The sequence below is a fragment of the Crotalus tigris genome, unplaced genomic scaffold (assembly GCF_016545835.1).
Source record: "Crotalus tigris isolate CLP2741 ecotype Arizona unplaced genomic scaffold, ASM1654583v1 scf7180000021287.315228, whole genome shotgun sequence".
Classification (NCBI taxonomy): Eukaryota; Metazoa; Chordata; class Lepidosauria; order Squamata; family Viperidae; genus Crotalus; species Crotalus tigris.
The window spans coordinates 103,167-122,742 of NW_024098436.1; the positions used below are offsets into that span (position 1 = coordinate 103,167).

The 19,576-nt window shown below is 56.8% G+C and overlaps 1 protein-coding gene across 2 annotated transcripts; it reads left to right on the top strand.

Annotated features, from left to right (window-relative positions):
* The first annotated feature begins 39 nt into the window (after window positions 1–39).
* LOC120320268 (autophagy-related protein 9A-like) lies at window positions 40–18,718 on the top strand. 2 transcript variants are annotated; one of them, XM_039369847.1, is made up of 15 exons: window positions 40–233; window positions 1,910–2,157; window positions 2,276–2,319; window positions 4,318–4,382; window positions 6,229–6,408; window positions 7,818–7,959; window positions 10,251–10,999; window positions 12,575–12,728; window positions 12,850–13,029; window positions 14,303–14,542; window positions 15,709–15,890; window positions 16,044–16,143; window positions 16,246–16,300; window positions 16,579–16,719; window positions 18,114–18,718. In XM_039369847.1, the coding sequence occupies exons 2-14, from the start codon at window positions 2,040–2,042 to the stop codon at window positions 16,680–16,682; spliced, it is 2,313 nt and encodes a 770-aa protein (XP_039225781.1). In that variant the 5' UTR covers window positions 40–233; window positions 1,910–2,039; the 3' UTR covers window positions 16,683–16,719; window positions 18,114–18,718. The 2 variants fall into 2 exon arrangements, with proteins under 2 accessions (XP_039225781.1, XP_039225782.1); XM_039369848.1 differs by lacking the exons at window positions 40–233; window positions 1,910–2,157; window positions 2,276–2,319 and having other exon boundaries at window positions 4,345–4,380.
* The last annotated feature ends 858 nt before the right edge of the window (window positions 18,719–19,576 follow it).

Here is a 19,576-nt window from a genome sequence, read left to right on the forward strand (position 1 = left end):
CCGCGCAATCGCTAGTCGGCGTCGAGGCGGGGCCTCCCGCCGGCCCCGCCTCAGGGAGGCGTGGCCTCGGAGGCCGCGGGGTCGGACGCGGCTCCGGCCCGGCGTGACTCAGGCGGCTCCTCGCCCGCTGAGCGGCCGCCTTTCCCCTCCTCGGTCCCGGGCAGCCTCGGCAGACGAGTCCCGGCGGCGGGAGAGCGGCTGGAGCCGCCTTTGGCCGCTGACGTCCGGCGACGGTGGCCGCTTCGCACTTACGACCGGCGTTTCGGACTTACGACGCACCTGGATAGGATTCTGCAGGGAGGGGGCGGCTGGGAGGTGCTGAGTTCGAGTTCTGGCTCGGCCTGGGGGGGAATCTGGGCCAGGATCTCTCTCTCTCTCTCTCCCCCCCCTCTCTCTGGCCGGCCCACCTGGCAGGGTTGTTGTTGCAGAGGAGGAGGGTAAAAAAAAAAGGGGAAACGAAGCTGGGCGGCCCTGACGGGGGACTGGTCGGGTGGAGGGGGTGGGGGAGGCTGGACTAGATGACCTCCGGAGGTCCCAGCCAGCTCTGCTGTCCTCCTTAGGCAGGGATTGGACTGCTAGATGACCTCCAGGATCCCTTCCCGGTCTGCTCTTCTGTCAGGGTCTCCTGTTTTAGCAGGGGGTTGGACTAGATGACCTGCGGGGGTCTCTTCCAGCTCTGTTGTTCTGCAAGGGTCTCCTGTTTGAGCAGGGGGTTGGACTAGATGACCTGCGGGGTCCCTTCCAGCTCTGTTGTTCTGCAAGGGTCTCCTGCTTGGGCAAGGGTGGGTTGGACTAGATGACCTCTGGGCTCCCTTCCCGGTCTGTTATGCTGAAGGGTCTCCTGCTTGAGCAAGGGGGGGGTTGGACTAGATGATGTTTGAGGTCCGTTCTGTTTATACTTCTGTAAGGGTCTTCTGCTTGAGCAGGGGGGGGAACTAGATGACCTCCAGGGCCCTTTCTGTTGTTCTATGATTCTGCAAGGGTCTCCTGCTTGGGCAGGGGGTTGACTAGATGATCTCCGGGATCCCTTCCAGCTCTGTTGTCCTGCTTGGGCGGGGATTGGACTAGATGACCTCCAGGATCCCTTCTGTTCTGTGATTCAGTAAGAATCTCCTGCTTGAGCAGGAGGTTGGACTAGATGTCCTCCAGGGTCTCTTCTGCTCTATTATTCTGTAAAGGTCTCCTCCTTGAGCAGGGGGCTGGACTAGATGTCCTCCAGGATCCCTTCTCTGGTTCTGTGACTCTGTAAGGGTCTCCTGCTTGAGCAGGGTGTGAACTAGATGACCTCCGGGGGTCCCTTCTGTTGTTCTAGGATTCTTTAAGGGTCTCCTGTTTGAGCAGGGGATTGGACTAGATGACCTCCAGGGTGCCTTCCTGTTCCATTATTCTGTAAGGGTCTCCTGTTTGAGCAGGGGGTTGGACTAGATGTCCTCCAGGGTCCCCTTCTGTCGTTCTATGATTCTGTAAGCGTCTCCTGCTTGAGCAGGACTAGATGATCTCTGAGGTCCCTTCCCGCTCTGGTCATTCTGTAAGCGTGGCCTGCTTAGGCGGGGACTGGATGAGATGTCCTCCATCGCCCCTTCTGTTATTCTCTATGATTCTGTAAGGGTCTCCTGCTTGAGCCAGGGGTTGGACTAGATGACCTCCAGGGTCCCTTCCCACCTCTGTGTCTTCTCAATGGGAACGCCGGGTGTGTGTTTGTTGGGGGGGGGGGACGGAATCTGCATCGAGAAAGGCCCCAGCTGCTCCCCAGGATCCTGGTTTATGGGACACCCCCCTCCCCCTTTGTGGCCAATTGTTTCCCCAAGTTATTGAGGTGTGTGTGTGTGTGTGAGAGAGAGATTTTGTCGCGCCTCGGTTGTGTTGTGTCCGCACCTGTTCACTGTGTTGCCTTTGCTTTGTCTTCCAGAGTCGCTGCTGAATTCAGTTTTAGAGAGACCTGCAGGGCAGGGGCTGTGTGTGTGTGTGTGTGTGTGTGTGTGTGTGTGTGTGTGTGTGTGTGTGAGATTGTGTGTGGGTGTTTGTGGGTTCCGGGCCCCATGGCGCTGAGCCGGGAGGCCACGGGGGACTACCACCCCTTGCCGGATTCCGAAGACGACGACTCCCCCCCGGAGGACGAGCAGCAGTTGTTGGTCCACGTCACGGAGGGGCTGAAAGGTGGGCCTGGATTTGGGGGGGCACCGGGGGGTCAAAGGTCAGGGAGTCACCCCTGGGGAAGGGTCCTTGCACCCCAATTTTTATTTTTTTTCTCCATCTCTGCTTCCCCCCCCTCCAGATTCCTGGCACCACATCAAGAACCTGGATAACTTCTTCACCAAAATATCCTTTCTGGCTCGCTTGGGAAGACTTGAACCCCCCACCCTAAAAAGTACCCCCCTTTTATTGATTGAGCTCCCCCCCCCAAAAAATGTTGGGGCTGGGGGGGGCAAAGCGACAGGCCCCCGAAGCGAATTGGGGCTCCCGTTTGACGGGCCGCCGTCGGTAAGTGAATCCCTCCAGTTTAAGGGAAAAAAAAAATAGAATCCAGGCGGAAGGGTCCCGTGAGGTCATCTAGTCCAACCCCCTGCTTGAGCAGGAAGAGAGAAAAAAAGAGATCACATGACACACACACACACACACACAAACACACACGGGACACTGCGACCGTCGTAAAGGCGAGTCGGTTGGCCAAAGGTTGGGATTTTGACCGTGGGATGACAGGAGCACCGAGTCGGAAGGGACCTCGGAGGTGGTCTAGTCCAGCCCCCTGCTCGAACAGGAGAGCCTTATAGAATAACAGAGACGGAAGAGACCTCGGGGGTCATCTAGTCCAACCCCCTAAAGCAGGAAACCCTTCGAATAATAGGACCACACAGTTGTGTTACTCTATATTGGGTCGGTCTCCGAACTTGGCCCTTTGATGACTGGTGGACAATTGGCAGGGACCTCGGAGGTCATCTGGTCCAACCCCCTGCTCGAGCAGGAGACTCTTACAGAATTACACCATTGGAAGGGATCTTGGAGGTCATCTATCCAACCCCCTGCCCGAGCAAGAAACCCTTAGAATAATAGGACAACACAGTCAGAAGAGACCTCGGAGGTCATCTAGTCCAACCCCCTGCTCGAGCAGGAGACGTATAGAATTACACAATTGGAAGGGACCTCAGAGATCATCTAGTCCAACCCCCTGCTCGAGCAGGAGACTTGTAGAATTACACAATTGGAAGGGACCTCAGAGGTCATCTAGTCCAACCCCCTGCTCGAGCAGCAGACCCTTACAGAATTACACAATTGGAAGGGACCTCAGAGGTTATCTAGTCCAACCCCCTGCTCGAGCAGCAGACCCTTACAGAATTACACAATTGGAAGGGACCTCGGAGGTCATCTAGTCCAACCCCCTGCTCGAGCAGCAGACCCTTACAGAATTACACAATTGGAAGGGACCTCGGAGGTCATCTAGTCCAACCCCCTGCTCGAGCAGGAAACCCTTAGAATAATAGGACAACACAGTTGGAGATCATCTCGTCCAACCCCCTGCTCGAGCAGGAAACGCTTCGAATAATAGAGCAACAGAGTTGGAAGGGACCTCGGAGGTCATCTAGGCCAACCCCCTGCTCGAGCAGGAAACCCTTCGAATAATAAGACCACACATTGGGTTGGCCTTCGAACTGGGCCCTTTGGTGACTGGGGGACTTCAACTCCCAGAATTCCTGAGCCAGGCACGTTGGTTGAGGAATTCTGGGAGCTGAAGTCCACCCGTCATCAAAGGGCCCAGTTCGAAGACCGACCCCTGGTATAGAGTATATAGAACAGGCGTCTTCGAACTTGGCCCTTTGGTGACTGGGGGACTTCAACTCCCAGAATTCCTCAGCCAGGCACGCTGGCCGAGGAATTCTCTGAGCTGAAGTCCACCAGTCACAAAAGGACCAAGTATGTAGAACATATATAGAATACTATATAACGGCCGTCTCGCCTAGCCGCGGAAAATTGGGGGGCTCCGTTACGGCCGTAAAGCGAGGACTGCCTGCTCAGTGAGGCCAGCTGAACCCCGCAAGGACGGGGGTCCCCTAAGGCGGTGGTCCCCCAATTTTTAAGGTTTTTTGGACCGGTGGCAAGCGGGCTGCAGCCCCGGCGGTTGGGGACCCTTTTCCTAATGCACTGCAGCAGGCCGAGGAATCTGTTGTCAGTTTTCCCCGAAGTTGTCCGTCACCGTCGAAGCTTCGTCTGCCGTGGCGGTGGGTCCTCCCCCCCCCCTCCAGGGTGGGCTGTGTGCCGTGGGGTAGGGGGGCTGGCGCCCCGTGGCCTCTGGACGTGGTTTTTCCTTGACGGCTTCTGCACATCTATCATTTTCACCAAAGGAACGGCTTTGCTTGCATGATGCTCTCTGACGTCTTTGAGCTGGTGTAAGAGGGCGCCCGGCGGGACCCCCCCCCATTCCCCTCCGGGTGGGAGGGGTGGGGTGGGGAGCGGCTGGAGGGGTCTGGCATTAGGGGAGGGGGGCGCTGGGCTCCCTGGCTGAGGATAGAGAGTGACGAGAAGAGAAGAGAAAATAGAATAGAATTCAAAATAGAATAGAATTCAGAATAGAATAGAATTTAGAACAGACTTCACATAGAATAGAATTCAGAATAGAATAGAATTCAAAACAGAATTCAAAATAGAATAAAATTTAGAACAATTCAGCATAGAATAGAGTTTAGAATAGAAAAGAATTCAGAATGGAATAGAATTTAGCAGAATTCAGCGTAGAATAGAATTCAGAATAGAATAGAATAGAATTCAGAACAGAATTCACAATAGAGTAGAATTTAGAACAGAATTCAGAATAGAATAGAATTTAGAATTCAGAATAGAATAGAATTTAGAATTCAGAAAAGAATAGAATTTAGAACAGAATTCAGAATAGAATTCAGGTAATAAAATTCAGAATAGAATATAATTTAGAAGAGAAGAGAATTTAGAACAGAATTCAGAATAGAATAGAATTTAGCAGAATTCAGAACAGAATAGAATTCAGAACAGAATTCACAATAGAGTAGAATTTAGAACAGAATTCAGAATAGAATAGAATTTAGAATTCAGAATAGAATAGAATTTAGAGCAGAATTCACAATAGAATTCAGGTAATAAAATTCAGAACAGAATTCAAAATTGAACTCAGAATACAATACACTTTAGAACAGAATTCAGAATAGAATCAAATTCAGAATAGAATATAATTTAGAAGAGAAGAGAATTTAGAACAGAATTCAGAATAGAATAGAATTTAGCAGAATTCAGAACAGAATAGAATTCAGAACAGAATTCACAATAGAGTAGAATTTAGAACAGAATTCAGAATAGAATAGAATTTAGAATTCAGAAAAGAATAGAATTTAGAGCAGAATTCAGAATAGAATTCAGGTAATAAAATTCAGAACAGAATTCAAAATAGAATTGAGAATACATTAGACTTTAGAACGGAATTCAGAACAGAATATAATTTAGAATAGAAGAGAATTTAGAAAAGAATTCAGAATAGAATAGAATTAATGGAATAGAATTTAGAACAATTCAGGAATAGAATTTAGAATAGAACAGAATAGAATTCAGAATAGAATAGAATTTAGCAGAATTCAGAATAGAATAGAATCCTGAATACAATAGAATTCAGAATAGAATAGGATTCACAATAGAGTAGAATTTAGAACGGAAGTTAGAATAGAATTTAGAAGAGAAGAGAATTTAGAATTCAGAATAGAAAAGAATTTAGAACAGAATTCAGAATAGAATAGAATTCAGAATGTAATACAATTTGAAACTGAATTCAAAATGGAATAGACTTTAGAATAATTCGGCATAGAATAGAATTCAGAACAGAATAGAATTGAGAACAGGATTCAGAATAGAACAGAATTCCGAATGGAATACGATAGACTTCAGAGTAGAACAGAACGGAGAACTAGCGCTGGGACTAGAGTAGAATAGAATAGAATTCGGGATCCAGTAAAGTAACGCTAGACGGGACCTCGGGGGTCCTCTAGTCCAACCCCCTGCTCCATCGGGAGACCCCCGACTATTCCAGACCGTCTCCTCTTAAAAAAACTCCAGTGCCCCCCTCCCACCCCACCCCGGCCGCAATTTCTGATGCCAACTATAGGAGGTGCCCAACCACCTTCCTCTCGGCTGTCTCCGCTTGACCGGGTGGCCGTCTGCCTGCCCCCGGCCAGCCCAGCCGCCATGACTAAAAGGCCGCCCCCCCCTCCCCAGGCAGTTCCTGTTTGTGGCCACTTTCTCCACCTTCCTGCTTTGCTGCGTGGAGTATGACGTTCTCTTTGCCAACCGGCCCGTCAATCACACCCACCAGGGAGGAGGTGGAAGTTTTGGGCCCGATCGCAGCAAGGTTACGCTCCCGGATGCTATCCTACCCGCTGCCGAGTGTGCTCAAAGGTAAGTAGCGGTCCGGAAAGATCCGTGCCTCCCCCCCCCCCAGTTCTTAGCAGGAGCCCAAGCGGGTTTCGGCCGTCGTGGTGGGACATTGGCACCGGTGGAGGGGGAGGCAAATGAAACTTTGCCGCTCCTCGCCAGCCTGGCCGAGAGCCTGCCTCTCGGATCGAGATACGACTACCTCGGGACGTGGAATCTCGCCGAGATTTGCGGCTCGCCGAGATCTCTCCGGGTGCCGTGGAGGATGCGAATCGGGGCTAAATCCAGACCAAATCTGCTTCGCGTTGTACCCGCTAGTCCTCAGCTTAACGACGGTTCGTTTAGTGGCCGACGTTGCGACAGGACTTGGCGATCTCCTTCCCAGTTCGGCAGAAAGCCCTTCCGCTCTGGCTTCTCGGTCAAGGTAGACTGCCTCAGGATGTGGAGTCTCTCTTTTCTGGCTGTGGCTGAGCCCCGATGCGGCCTAGTCCTCAATATAACGACGGTTCGTTTAGTGGCCGTTATGATGGAAGGGCTTTCACTTCCCAGTGAAAGCCCTTCCACTCTGGCTTCTGGGTCAAGGTAGACTGCCTCGGGATGTGGAGTCTCTCTTTTCTGGCTGTGGCTGAGCCCCGATGCGGCCTAGTCCTCAACGTAACGACGGTTCGTTTAGTGACCGACGTTACGACGGGACTTGGCGATCTCCTTCCCAGTCCGGCAGAAAGCTCTTCTGCTCTGGTTTCTCGGTCAAGGTAGACTACCTCGGGATGTGGAGTCTCTCTTTTCCGGCTGTGGCTGAGCCCCGATGCAGCCTAGTCCTCGGCTTACGACGGTTCGTTTAGCGACCGTTGGAAGTGGCAACGACAACTTTGAAAACAAAATGGCCCATTTTTCACGCGACTGAAACGCGATCGAAAGATTCTTGGCCACTGGTTCTCCCTTAACGACCGCTGCGCTTGTCGCCTTTTGCGACCTTCCCGCCGAGCGAACCCAAGGGGGGGGGGGAAGCCCGATTCGCTGAGCGACCCGACCCACCACGTGGCAAGGGAAGAAGGGGGCCAAAGTCGCTTCACCCGGGCCTCGGTGTCAGAGCTGAAATGCGGCGGTCGTAAAGCCGAGGACAGCCTGTCCTTCGTTCCGTTTGCGGCCAGTTTGGGCCCTGCTGTTCCTGGGCAAAGAGCCTCTTGCTGTTCAACCAGTGGAGAGCGAGCCGGCATCCCCACCCTCCACTCCGCCACCTGCCGTTCCGGAAGTCGGTGCCAGCCGCACCCGGCGACCCCGTAGCCAAAGGGCTTTCCGAGTACCGGGGGGGGGGGGGATTCCTAGAAAGGCATTCCCCTCTGACGTGCGTTGTGTGTCTGTGTCTGTTTGTGTGCAACCAGAGAGGCCTTGCGCAACCGACAGCTGTTTTTCCCTCCCCTTTCTCCCCCCAGGATCCAGGCCAGCCACGGGGTCATCTTCCTGCTGGTGATGGCTGCCACGTTCTGGCTGTACCGACTCGTCAAGGTGTTCTTCAGCCTGATGGGTTACTGGGAGATCCGCTCCTTTTACACCAAGGCGCTCAAGATCCCCTCGGTAAGTGCACGGGGGTGGGGTGGGGTGGGAGGTGGGGTCCCGCCTGCATCGCCCCCCCCCCCCCGTAGGTGGGCCGTATGGTGCAGCCGGGATTTGGAGGTATCCTTTCGAGGCCTTGCGATTGAGGGCGTTCACTGGTATGGGGTCTCCTGCACGGGCGGGGTGGGGGGGTGGACTAGATGACCTCCAGGGTCCCTTCCAGCCCTTTGATGAGGTAAGGGTCTCCAGCTCGAGCAGGGGGGTTGGGCTGGATGACCTCCAGGGTCCCTTCCAACTCTGCTATCCTGTAAGGTTCTCCTGCTCAAGCAGGGGGTTGGGCTGGATGACCTCCAGGGTCCCTTCCAGCTCTTTGAATCCGTAAGGGTCTCCTGCTCGGGCAGGAGGTTGGACTAGATGACCTCCAGGGTCCCTTCCAGCTCTTTGATTCCGTAAGAGTCTCCTGCTAGAGCAGGGGGTTGGGCTGGATGACCTCCAGGGTCCCTTCCAACTGTGCTATCCTGTAACGGTCTCCTGCTCGAGCAGGGGGTTGGGCTGGATGACCTCCAGGGTCCCTTCCAACTCTTTGATTCCGTAAGGGTCTCCTGCTCAAGCAGGGGGTTGGACTAGATGAACTCCATGATCCCTTCGAGCTTGTTGATTCCGTAAGAGTCTCCTGCTTGAGCATAGGGTTGGACTAGATGACCTCCAGGGTCCCTTCCAACTTTGGTATTCTGTAAGGGTCTCCTGCTCGGGCAGGGGTTTGGACTAGATAACCTCCAGGGTCCCTTCCAGCCCTTCGATGCCGCAAGGGTCTCCTGCTCGAGCGGGGGGCTGGACTGGATGACCTCCAGGGTCCCTTCCAACTCTGCTATCCTGTAAGGTTGTCCTGCTCGAGCAGGGGGTTGGGCTGGATGACCTCCAGGGTCCCTTCCAGCTCTTTGGTTCCGTAAGGGTCTCCTGCTAGAGCAGGGCGTTGGACTAGATGACCTCCAGGGTCCCTTCCAACTTCGCTATTCTGTAAGCTTCTCCTGCTCGGGCAGGGGGTTGGACTAGATAACCTCCAGAGTCCCTTCCAACTCTTTGATTCTGTAAGGGTTTCGTCTTTGAGCACGGGGTTGGACTGGATGACCTCCAGGGTCTCTTCCAACTCTTGTCATTCTGTGATTCTGTGATCTGACTCCAGACATTTGGCAACTGACTCGCCTTTACGACGGTCAGGGTGTCCTGGGGTCACACGATCCCTTTTTGTGATTCTGTCAGCCTGGAAGGATCTCCTGCTCAAGCAGGGGGTTGATCTAGAGGACCTCAGGGGTGCCTTCTAATTCTGTGATTCTGGAAGGGTCTCCGGCTTGTGCAGCGGGTTGGTCTAGAGGACCTCCAGAGTCCCCTCCAACTCTATGATTCTGTGATTCTGGAAGAGTCTTCTCGGGGATCATCTAGTCCAGCCCCCTGCTCGAGCAGGAGACCCTTCCAGAATCATAGAATATCAGAGTAGGAAGGGACCTCGGGGGTCATCTAGTCCAGCCCCCTGCTCGAGCAGGAGACCTTTCCAGAATCGTAGGATATCAGAGATGGAAGGGACCTCAGAGGTCATCTAGTCCATCCCCCTGATCGAGCAGGAGACCCTTCCAGAATCGTAGGATATCAGAGTAGGAAGGGACCTCGGGGGTCATCTAGTCCAACCCCCTACTCAAGCAGGAGACACTTGCAGAATCATAGAAGGACAGAGGTGGAAGGAACCGTGGAGGTCATCTAGTCTAGCCCCCCTTACACAATCATAGGATAACAGAGTTGAAAGGGAACTCAGAGGTCATCTAGTTCAACCCCCTGCTCGAGCAGGAGACCCTTCCAGAATCACAGAATGACAAAGTAATAGTAATAGTAGTAAAGTAGGAAGGGACCTTGGGGGTCATGTAGTCCAGCCCTCTGTTCGAGCAGGAGACGCTTCCAGAATCATAGAATATCAGAGATGGAAGGGACCTCGGGGGTCATCTAGTCCAGCACCCTGCTCGAGCAGGAGGACCATTTCAGATCTTCTTTAAAAAACCTCCCGTGATAAAGCCGTCACCCCTTCGGGTGGCCAGCAGTCCCCCTGGCTAATCGCCCTCGCAGTTCGGACGGACCTTTCTTCTCCGTCCCGGCTTGCTCCTCTCCGTCGTTCCTCGCCCACCCCCCGCCTCTTTTTTGGCGAAACCCGCCTCCGGTGCCAGAACGCCGCTCCCGCCTTGCCCCCTCCCTAGTCCTCCTTTTCCGCCAAGCCGTGGTTGGATGTCAGTTCGGACGGGCGCCTGTCTCTCCTCTCCCCTCGGCAGGCGCAGCTGTGCAACTGCAGCTGGCGGGAGGTGCAGGCCCGGCTGATCGCTCTGCAGCGGGAGCAGCGCCTGTGCGTGCACCGTCGGGAGCTGACCGAGCTGGACATCCACCACCGCATCCTCCGCTTCAAGAACTACCTGGTGGCCATGGTCAACAAGTCGCTGCTCCCCGTCCGCTTCCGGCTGCCCCTGTTCGGGCGCGGCGTCTTCCTGACCCGGGGGCTGAAGTACAACCTGGAGCTGCTCCTCTTCTGGGGGCCGGGCTCCCTCTTCCAGGGCAAGTGGAGCCTCCAGCCCCAGTACAAGCGAGCCGGGGCCCGGCTGGAGCTGGCCCGCCGGCTGGCCCGGAGCCTGCTGCTCCTCGGAGTCGCCAATTTGTTGCTCTGCCCCTTCATCCTGGTCTGGCAGGGCCTGTACGCCTTCTTCAGCTACGCCGAGGCCCTCAAGCGGGAGCCCGGCAGCCTGGGCGCGCGGCGCTGGTCGCTCTACGGCCGCCTCTACCTGCGCCACTTCAACGAGCTGGACCACGAGCTGCAGGCCCGGCTCAGCCGAGGCTACAAGCCGGCCGCCAAGTACCTCAACTCCTTCGCCAACCCGCTGCTGGCCGTCGCGGCGGGCAACGCCGCCTTCTTCGCCGGCTCCCTGCTGGCCGTCCTCATCGCCCTGACCGTCTACGACGAGGACGTGCTGGCCGTCCAGCACATCCTGACCGCCGTCACCCTGCTGGGGCTGGTGGTCACCCTGGCCAGGTGGGCGGGGCAGGGGGGGCGGAGTCTTCGGCAGACTTCACAAGGGGGGGAGGAGTCTGCTGCCCGGTTTGGGGAAGGGGTGGGGCCTTGGCTCAGGGATGGGGTGAAAGGTGAGCGGGAGGGGTTGGGTCTGGGGCTCCCTTCCTTTCTTTCCTTCCTTCCTTCCTTCCTTTTCTATCTCGTTTCTTCCTCCCTCCTTTTTTCCTTCATCTCCTTTCTTCTCTCCTTCCGTTCTTCATTGCCTGCCTCCCTTCCTTCCTTTCTTCCTTCCCTTCCTTCCTTCCTTCCTTCTTTCCTAACTCGTTTCTTCTTCCGTCCCTCCTTTTTTCCTTCATCTCCGTCTTTCCCTTCTTCTCTCCTTCCCTTCTTCATTGCCTGCCTCCCTTCCTTTCTTCCTTCCCTTCCTTTCTGCCTGCCTCTATCACTATCTCTCTTCCTTCCATCTCCTTTCTTTTCTCGTTTCTTTCCTCTGCTTCCTTTCTTCCTTCCTTCTCTCCTCCCTCCCTTTCTCCTTCCTCCCTTCCTCACTCAATCCCTATTTTCCTTCCTTCTTTCCTTTCTCCTTCCTTCCTTCCTCCCTCCCTCCTTTCCTTCCTGTATTTCCTTCCTTCCATTCTTCCTGTCTCCTTAACTTCCTCCCTTCTTCCCTCTCTCCTTTTTTTCCTCCCTCCCTCCTTTTTTCCTTCCTTCCTTCCCTCCCTCCCTGTCTCCTTCTTTCCTTCCTCCGTTCCTATCTCCTTCCTTCCTTCCTTGCCGGCCTGCCTTCCTCCTTCCTTCATCCCCTTCCTGTCTCCCTCCCTCCGTCTCTTCCTTCATTCAATCTCCTTTTCTTCCTTCTTCCCTCCCTCCCTCCCTTTCTTCCTTCCTATCTCCTTCCTCCCTCCCTCCTTTCCTTCTTGTATTTCCTTCCTTCCATTCTTCCTGTCTCTTTTCTTCCTCCCGTCCTCCTTTTTCCCTTCCTCAGTCCCTCCGTATCTCCCGCCCATCCATCCCCTTCCTTCCTTCGTCCCGCCAAACGGCGCCTTCTCTGGGGCGCATCTTGAATCCCCAGCTACGGTTTGCTTTTCTCCCCAACTTGGAGGCTTTCCATATCTCACCTCGGGAGGGGGGCACCCAGAGGTGGACGGGAGAACAGGGGGGGGCCCCGTGGGAGGGAGGGAGGAAGGACAACCCCCCTGCCTTCCCACCCCCCAAAAAAACACACCTGGGAAAAAGTCCCGGCCCTTCCACCGAGGATCTCGCAACGGGACGCCCAGGCACACCAAGCCGTGCAGCTCTTCTCCGCTGGTCGAATTTTGGAGCCCGGGACGCCCAGGCACACCAAGCTGTGCAGCTCTTCTCCGCTGGTCGAATTTTGGAGCCCGGGACGCCCAGGCACACCAAGCTGTGCAGCTCTTCTCCGCTGGTCGAATTTTGGAGCCCGGGACGCCCAGGCACACCAAGCTGTGCAGCTCTTCTCCGCTGGTCGAATTTTGGAGCCCGTCGGGTTGACGCTTCTCCTCTTTCTTGTCTCTCCCTCCCCCCCCCCCCCCGCTCTTCCCGGCCATCCCACTCCCTCACCCTTCACCCCCGCAGGGCCTTCATCCCGGACGAGCACCTGGTGTGGTGTCCGGAGCAGCTCCTGCAGTGTGTCTTGGCCCACATCCACTACATCCCCGACCACTGGCAAGGCAACGCGCACAAGGCGGAGACCCGGGAGGAGCTGGGCCAGCTCTTCCAGTACAAGGCGGTGAGCGGGCTGGTGGGGGTGGGAGGAGGAGGAGGAAGCACCATCGGCCACCACCACCAGCCCCTTCCTCCCCTGCTTATTTCGGCCTCCGTCCTTGCACCCTCCACCCCCCCCCTTGCAGGTCTTCATCCTGGAGGAGCTGCTGAGTCCCATCGTGACCCCCTTCCTGCTCATCTTCCCTCTGAGGGCCAAGGCCCTGGAGATCGTCGACTTTTTCCGCAACTTCTCGGTGGAGGTGGTGGGCGTGGGGGACATCTGCTCCTTCGCCCAGCTGGACATCCGCAACCACGGCAACCCTCAGGTGAGGGGGAGAGGGAGGGAGGGGAGGGGGGCGGTCTTTGCAGCTGGGGAGAGGTGAGGTGGGGTCTCCCGAGGGTCATTTGCACCCTATTTTCTTGGCAAGCTGGACAAAGGGGGGGACGATGGAGAAGCCTCGCCGCCGGATGGATTTGGGAGCTGCTTCATCCCGGGAAGAGACGCCTGCCCTGTCCATCTGTCAGACACGGCGTAGGGTCTCCCGCTTGGGCAGGGGGAGGCGGGCTGGACTAGATGACCTCCGAGGTCCCTTCCACCCATTCTTCTAGGATTCTGCGAGAGTTTGTTGCTTCAGCGGGGGAGGGGGAGTTGGGCTGGACTAGAAGATCTCCAAGGTCCCTTCTGATTCTGTGATTCTATCAGGGTCTCCTGCTTGAGCAGGGGGTTGGACTAGATGACCTCCGGGGTCCCTCCCAACTCTGATTCTGGAAGGGTCTCCTGCTCGAGCAAGGGGTTGGACTAGATGACCTCTGGGGTCCCTTCCAACTGTTCTGTCATTCTGGAAGGGTCTCCTGCTCGAGCAGAGGGCTGGACTAGATGACCTCCAAGATCCCTTTCAGCTGTTCTGTGGTTCTGTAAGAGTTTGTTGCTTCAGCAGGCGGGTTGGACTAGAAGATCTCTGAGGTGCCTTCCAATTCTGTGATTCTGTAAGGGTCTCCTGCTCGAGCAGGGGGTTGGACTAGATGACCTCCAAGGTTCCTTCCAGCTCAGTTACTCTGTGATTCTGGAAGGGTCTCCTGCTCGAGCAGGGGGTTGGACTAGATGACCTCTGAGGTCCCTTCCAACTCTTGTCATTCTGTGATTCTGCGGGCCTGAGCAGGGGACTGGACTAGATGACCTCTGAGGCCCCTTCCAGCTCAATTATTCTGTGATTCTGGAAGGCTCTCCTGCTTGAGCAGGCGGTTGGACAAGATGACCTCCAAGATCCCTTTCAGGTGTTCTGTGATTCTGTAAGAGTTTGTTGCTTCACCAGGCGGGTTGGACTAGAAGATCTCTGAGGTCCCTTCCAATTCTGTGATTCTGTAAGGGTCTCCTGCTCGAGCAGGGGGTTGGACTAGATGACCTCCAAGGTTCCTTCCGACTCAATCACTCTGAGATTCTGGAAGGGTCGAGCAGGGGGTTGGACTAGATGACCTCCGAGGTCCCTTCCAACTCTTGTCATTCCGTGATTCTGTAAGGGTCTGCGGGCTTGAGCAGGGGGCTGGACTAGGTGACCTCCGAGGTCCCTTCCACATTCCCTTCTCTTCTGTCCCCCCCAGTGGCTGTCGCAGGGCCGGACTGAGGCCTCCGTCTACCAGCAGGCCGAGAACGGCAAGACGGAGCTCTCGCTGGTCCACTTCGCCATCGCCAACCCGCACTGGCATCCGCCGCCCGAAAGCTCCCTCTTCATCGGGCACCTGAAGGAGCGGGTGCACCAGGACGCCTCCCAGGCCCAGCGCCTGCTGGCCGAGGGGCCCTTGGCGGCCTCCCTGCTCTCCGACGAGGGGCCTGGCCCCATGGTCAGTTTTGGCGGCTGGGGGCGGGGGGGTGAGGGCTGACGGGGTGAGGGTTGGGTGGCTGAGGCTGCGGGAGTGAAGGGTGAGGGCCGAGGGATGTGGGGGTGAAGGGTGCGGGGGCTCAGGGCTGGGCAGATGAGGGCTGGGGGGAAGGGTGAGGGGCGAGCGTTGAGGGAGGTGGGTGTGAGGGCTGGGGGGTGAGCTGGGCGGATGAGGGATGAGGGGGTGAGGGCTGGGGGTAAGGGCTGAGGGGCAGTGTGAGGGGGCAAGGGCTGAGGGGCTGAGGGCTAAGGGGAAGTGTGAGGGGGGTGAGGGCTGCAGGGGTGAGGGTTGGATGGCTGAGGCTGCGGGGGTGAGGGCTGAGGGATGTGGGGGTGAAGGGTGAGCGGAGTGAGGGCTGGGGGGTGAGCTGGGCGGATGAGGGCTGAGGGGGTAAGGACCAGGGGTAAGGGCTGAGGAGAAGTGTGAGAGAGTGAGGGCTGAGGGGGTGAGGACTGGGAGTGAGGGCTGAGGGGAGGTATGAGGGGGTGAGGCCTGAGGGGCTGTCGGGGGGGGGGTGAGACTGCAGGGGTGGGGGCTGAGGGGAAGTGTGAAGGGGTGTTGTGGGGGTGAGGGTTGGATGGCTAAGGCTGCAGGGGTGAGGGCTGAGGGAGGTGGGGGTGAAGGGTGAGCAGAGTGAGGGCTGAGGGGGTGAGGACCAGGGGTAAGGGCTGAGGGGAAGTGTGAGAGAGTGAGGGCTGAGGGGGTGAGGACTGGGGGTGAGGGCTGAGGGGAGGTATGAGGGGGTGAGGTCTGGAAGGTGGGGCTGAGGGGAAGTGTGAAGGGGTGCCGCGGGGGTGAGGGTTGGATGGCTGCGGGGGTGAGGGCTGAGGGATGGAGTGAATGGAGAGCAGAGCCAGCGCTGAGGGATGTGGGAGTGAGGGCTGGGGGGGGGTGAGCTGGGCAGATGAGGGCTGAGGAGGTGAAGGTGGATGGCTGAGGGGAAGGGTGAGGAGGGTGAGGGCTGCGGGGGTGAGGGCTGGAGGGCTCTGGGGGTGAGGACAGGGTAACGGCTGAGGGGAAGTGTGAGGGGAATGAGGGCTGAGGGGCTGAGGGATGTCGGGGTGAGCGCTGAGGGGGGGTAAGGGCTGGGGACTTGAGGCTGCTGGCTGAGTTCCTTTCCTCTGCAGCCGGATGCCCTCCTGGCCAGCGTCCTGGCCCACCCGGTCCTCGCAGAGCGTCGGCTGCTCACTCAGCCCGGCAGCACAGCCAGCATCCTGGCCTCCCTCTCCTCTTCCCAGCCGCCCCGGCACAGGAGCCATCCCGGGCAGACCCCCGTCTCTGATAGCCAGAGCCCGCTTCTGGAGGAGAGGTACTCCACGGGAGTCTTCCGGGTGGGAGTCCCCACATTGGGGGGGGAGTGGTGTCAGCTCCTTCCCTGGGGGGGGGGGAGGGAAGGAGGTGCTCAGCCCTCCCATTTCTGTGCTGGGTGGGGGTCTGACTGGTTTTACCCTGTCGCCCACAGCACCGCTGCTCCCTCGCGCCCGGCTCCTCTCAGCCGCTCGGTTTTGCTCTCCGAGTTGGCGTTGGCCGAGATGAGTTTGCACGCCCTCTACATGCACGAGGTGAGAGGCCAGGGAGAGGACACTTGGGGGCCAATCAGAAGCCCCCACACACACATAACCCATCTTTAACCACCCTCCCTTCTTTCTACTCGCCCACCCCAGCTTCACCAGCAACAAACGTCCGCCCGCTTTGCGCCGCAGCCTTCGGCACAACCAGGTCAGGACTGTACCACTCGCGGCCCCTCCCGTGCCTCAAAGGGATGGGTGAGCAGAGAGTGGGAGGGCGCCCCACTGCGTACCTTCCCTTCCCCTCTGCTCTCCCCTCCCAAGGACCGAATCCCTCCGCATTCACTATCAGGGCAGGGGGTACCCCTTATACCCAGCTGGGTCTGCGATGCACGTTTTGTGTCGGTTGCCCAGAACCCCCCTCTTTGCAGGGCCACACAGGTGGTGGGAGGGCTCTGTGCAAGTTTTGTGCCCTGTTTCTTGGTACAGCGTCCCCCCGGCGTCCCTTCGATACGCACGGCCAGGACTGTTCGCTAGAAGTTTGCGAAGAGGAATCGGACGAGACGCAACAGCCGCAGCACGAGAAGAGCTAGCAGGAGCCGGCCGTGTTTTTGTCCTTCCTTCCTCCGTGTAGGTGTCTCCTCCATCCTTACTCTGGGGTGGGATACGCAGCCTCCCGCTCACCTCTCCCTTTCCGTTGGCAGCCCAGGTTCCTGTCCCGTGCTGGGTCCCCCCCCCCCGGGAGAGTGGCCAATAAGCGTGAAGCAGGGGTCTCCAATCCCTGGGCCACGGTGCGGTACCGGTCCACAAAAGAGGCGGGCGAGCACCCCGTGCATTTTCCTTGTTGACGTTGCTCCTCAGACGTTCGCAAAAGGGCATCGCGGCACCCCGGGACACTGCGACTGTCGTAAATACAAGTCATTTGCCAAGCATCCCTATTTGGGTCACGTGACCGTAGGGAATGCTGCAATAAACAGTCACTCCACGAACGGATGTAAGTCGACCGTTCGAACGGTCCCTCGGCGAACGGATGTAAGTCGGGCACCGTTCGAACGGTCCCTCCGCGAACAGATATAAATCGACTGTTCGGATGGACCCTCCACAAACGGATGTAAGTCGAAGACTGTTCGAACGCTCCCTCCACGAACGGATGTAAGTCGAGGACTGTTCGGACGGTTCCTCAATGAACGGATGTTAAGTTGAGGACTGTTCGGACGGTCTCTCCATGAATGGATGTAAGTCGAGGACTGTTCTGACAGTCCCTCCACGAACGGATGTAAGTTGAGGATTGTTCGGACGGTCCCTCCATGAACGGATGTAAGTTGAGGATTGTTCAGACGGTCCGTCGAGGACCGTTCAAACGGTCCCTCGGCGAACGGATGTAAGTCGAGGACCGTTCAGATGGTCCCTTCGCGAACAGATGTAAATCGACTGTTTGGACGGTCCCTCCACAAACGGATGTAAGTCGAAGATTGTTTGAACGCTCCCTCCACGAACGGATGTAAGTCGAGGACTGTTCGGACGGTCCCTCCACGAATGGATGTAAGTCGAGGACTGTTCGAACGGTCCCTCCACGAATCGATGTAAGTCGAGGACCGTTTGAATGCTTCCTCCACGAACGGATGTAAGTCGAGGACCGTTTGAACACTCCCTTGACGAACGGATGTAAGTCGAGGACTGTTCAAACGGTCCCTTGACGAACGGATGTAAGTTGACGACTGTTCAAATGTCATAACTGTGAGCCACTTGCCAAGCGTCTGAATTCTGATCACATGACCACGGGGACGCTGCAAAGGGCCTAAGCGTGGGAAAAGGGTCACAAGTGACTTGTTTTGGGGCCATCGTAACTTTGAACGGTCACCAAATGAACGGCTGTAAGCCAAGGACTCCCGCTCGTCCTCCCGCAAAGCTCCCATTTGGGCACGCGTGGGATTAGGTTGCGTGTGGGACGAGGAAGAAGCTCTTTTCTGCTACACACACACACAGACACACACCTTGATCAAGTCCTTCCTTTCGCCCTGCAGGTTTCTGGAGGATTGGCACAGCCATGGACGGCTTTCCCGGACGATCCCCCGGTGGACAGAACATGCCTGGAAGTGGGGCCGCCGGGCATCTCCTCCACTCCGAGGCAGGAGTGACTGACGGCTGCCCCTCCTTCGCCGTGGATTTGCCTGCGACGAGTGGCCTTGTCCGCGAGGCTTCCCGGACCCTCCTTTTGGGGGGGGAGTGTGCGCTTCTTGGGGGGTGAATAAGCTTTGGGGCTGGTTCAGGCCCCACACGGTGCTATTTGTATTTTGGGGGGGGGGTCTCTCTGGGGTCAAGAGAGAAGGGGGTGGGCGACGTCGGACTAGGAGACCTCCGAGGTCCCTTCCAGCTCTGCGATTCTAGGATTCTGTCAGGGTCTCCTGCTCGAGCAGGGGGCTGGACTAGAAGACCTCCCAGGTCCCGTCCAACCCTGTCACTCAAGGATTCGGGAAGGCTCTGCTCTCGCCCTGTGCTTCTTCCCCCCTTCCCTGCCCCCCCCCATTTCCCCTCCCCTCCAGCACGCATGCTGTCGCGGTTGCATCGCAGGAGACTTTGTTAGGGACAATAAATGTTTACAGCAACGAGAAGCAAAGCGCCCCCTTTTTGTCGGGGTGGGGTGGGAGGATGCGGTGGGTCCCCGGAGGCCAAAGGCGGCAGGCAATCTGCTAAGCAAGGGAAGTGGGCTGCCACCTTCAGCTGGTAGGGAAGTGATGGCCGCCGACTCGGGCTCGACGGTGCCAGTATGGGGTGGGGGAGTTTTGATTGGCACAGATTGGACGCCAGGACTGCTGAGTGGACTTGGGGAGGGTCTGTATCCCCTCCCCATCTTGCAAAGAGGATAAGCGGTGTTCCCCCCCTCCAATCCCGAAAAGGAAGGGTCCGTCCCCCTTGAAGCCGCGAGGATCCTTGCTTTCTGCTAGGGCTCTGCGCACCATGCAGCGGCACCTATCCTCTCGCAAGTCCCTCATCAATCCGGGTGGGCACGATCGTCCGCCCAACCTCGCTTTTCCCGGTTTGTTTCCCGGGGGGTTAACTCGTGTAAAACAGTGGGAAACAGACCCGGGTAACGGGCCGAGGCAGTCCTCGAATTACGACCGCAATGGAGCCCCCAATGTATGTCGCTCAGTGAAAAACAAGCGAGCTTTGCCCCCGTTTTACGACTTTTCCTGCCACTGTTGGTCAGGGATTCGCCGCAGTTAAGTTAGTTCACACGGTCGTTAAGTGGATTCGACTTCCCCCTGTTGACTTTGCTCGTCACACGGTCGCAAAAGGGGATCTGTCGACAGGCCACGGAGGTTATGATGACCTTAATACAGGCAGGTCCTCGACTTAACGACCGCAGTGGGGCCCCCAATTTCACTTGTGGAGACCGTTCTGACGCGGGTTTGACCCCGTTTAGGACTTTCCTTGCCAGGGTCGTTAAGTGAACTTTGCTGATTTTGCTCATCGGAGGGTCACCAAA

Coding starts and splice junctions, on each gene's coding strand:
- LOC120320268 (XM_039369847.1), top strand. CDS start 2,040: ATGGCGCTGAGCCGGGAGGCCACGGGGGACTACCACCCCTTGCCGGAT. Junction 15,891..16,043: donor AGCCCGCTTCTGGAGGAGAG/GTACTCCACGGG, acceptor TGTCGCCCACAG/CACCGCTGCTCCCTCGCGCC. Junction 16,144..16,245: donor ACGCCCTCTACATGCACGAG/GTGAGAGGCCAG, acceptor CGCCCACCCCAG/CTTCACCAGCAACAAACGTC.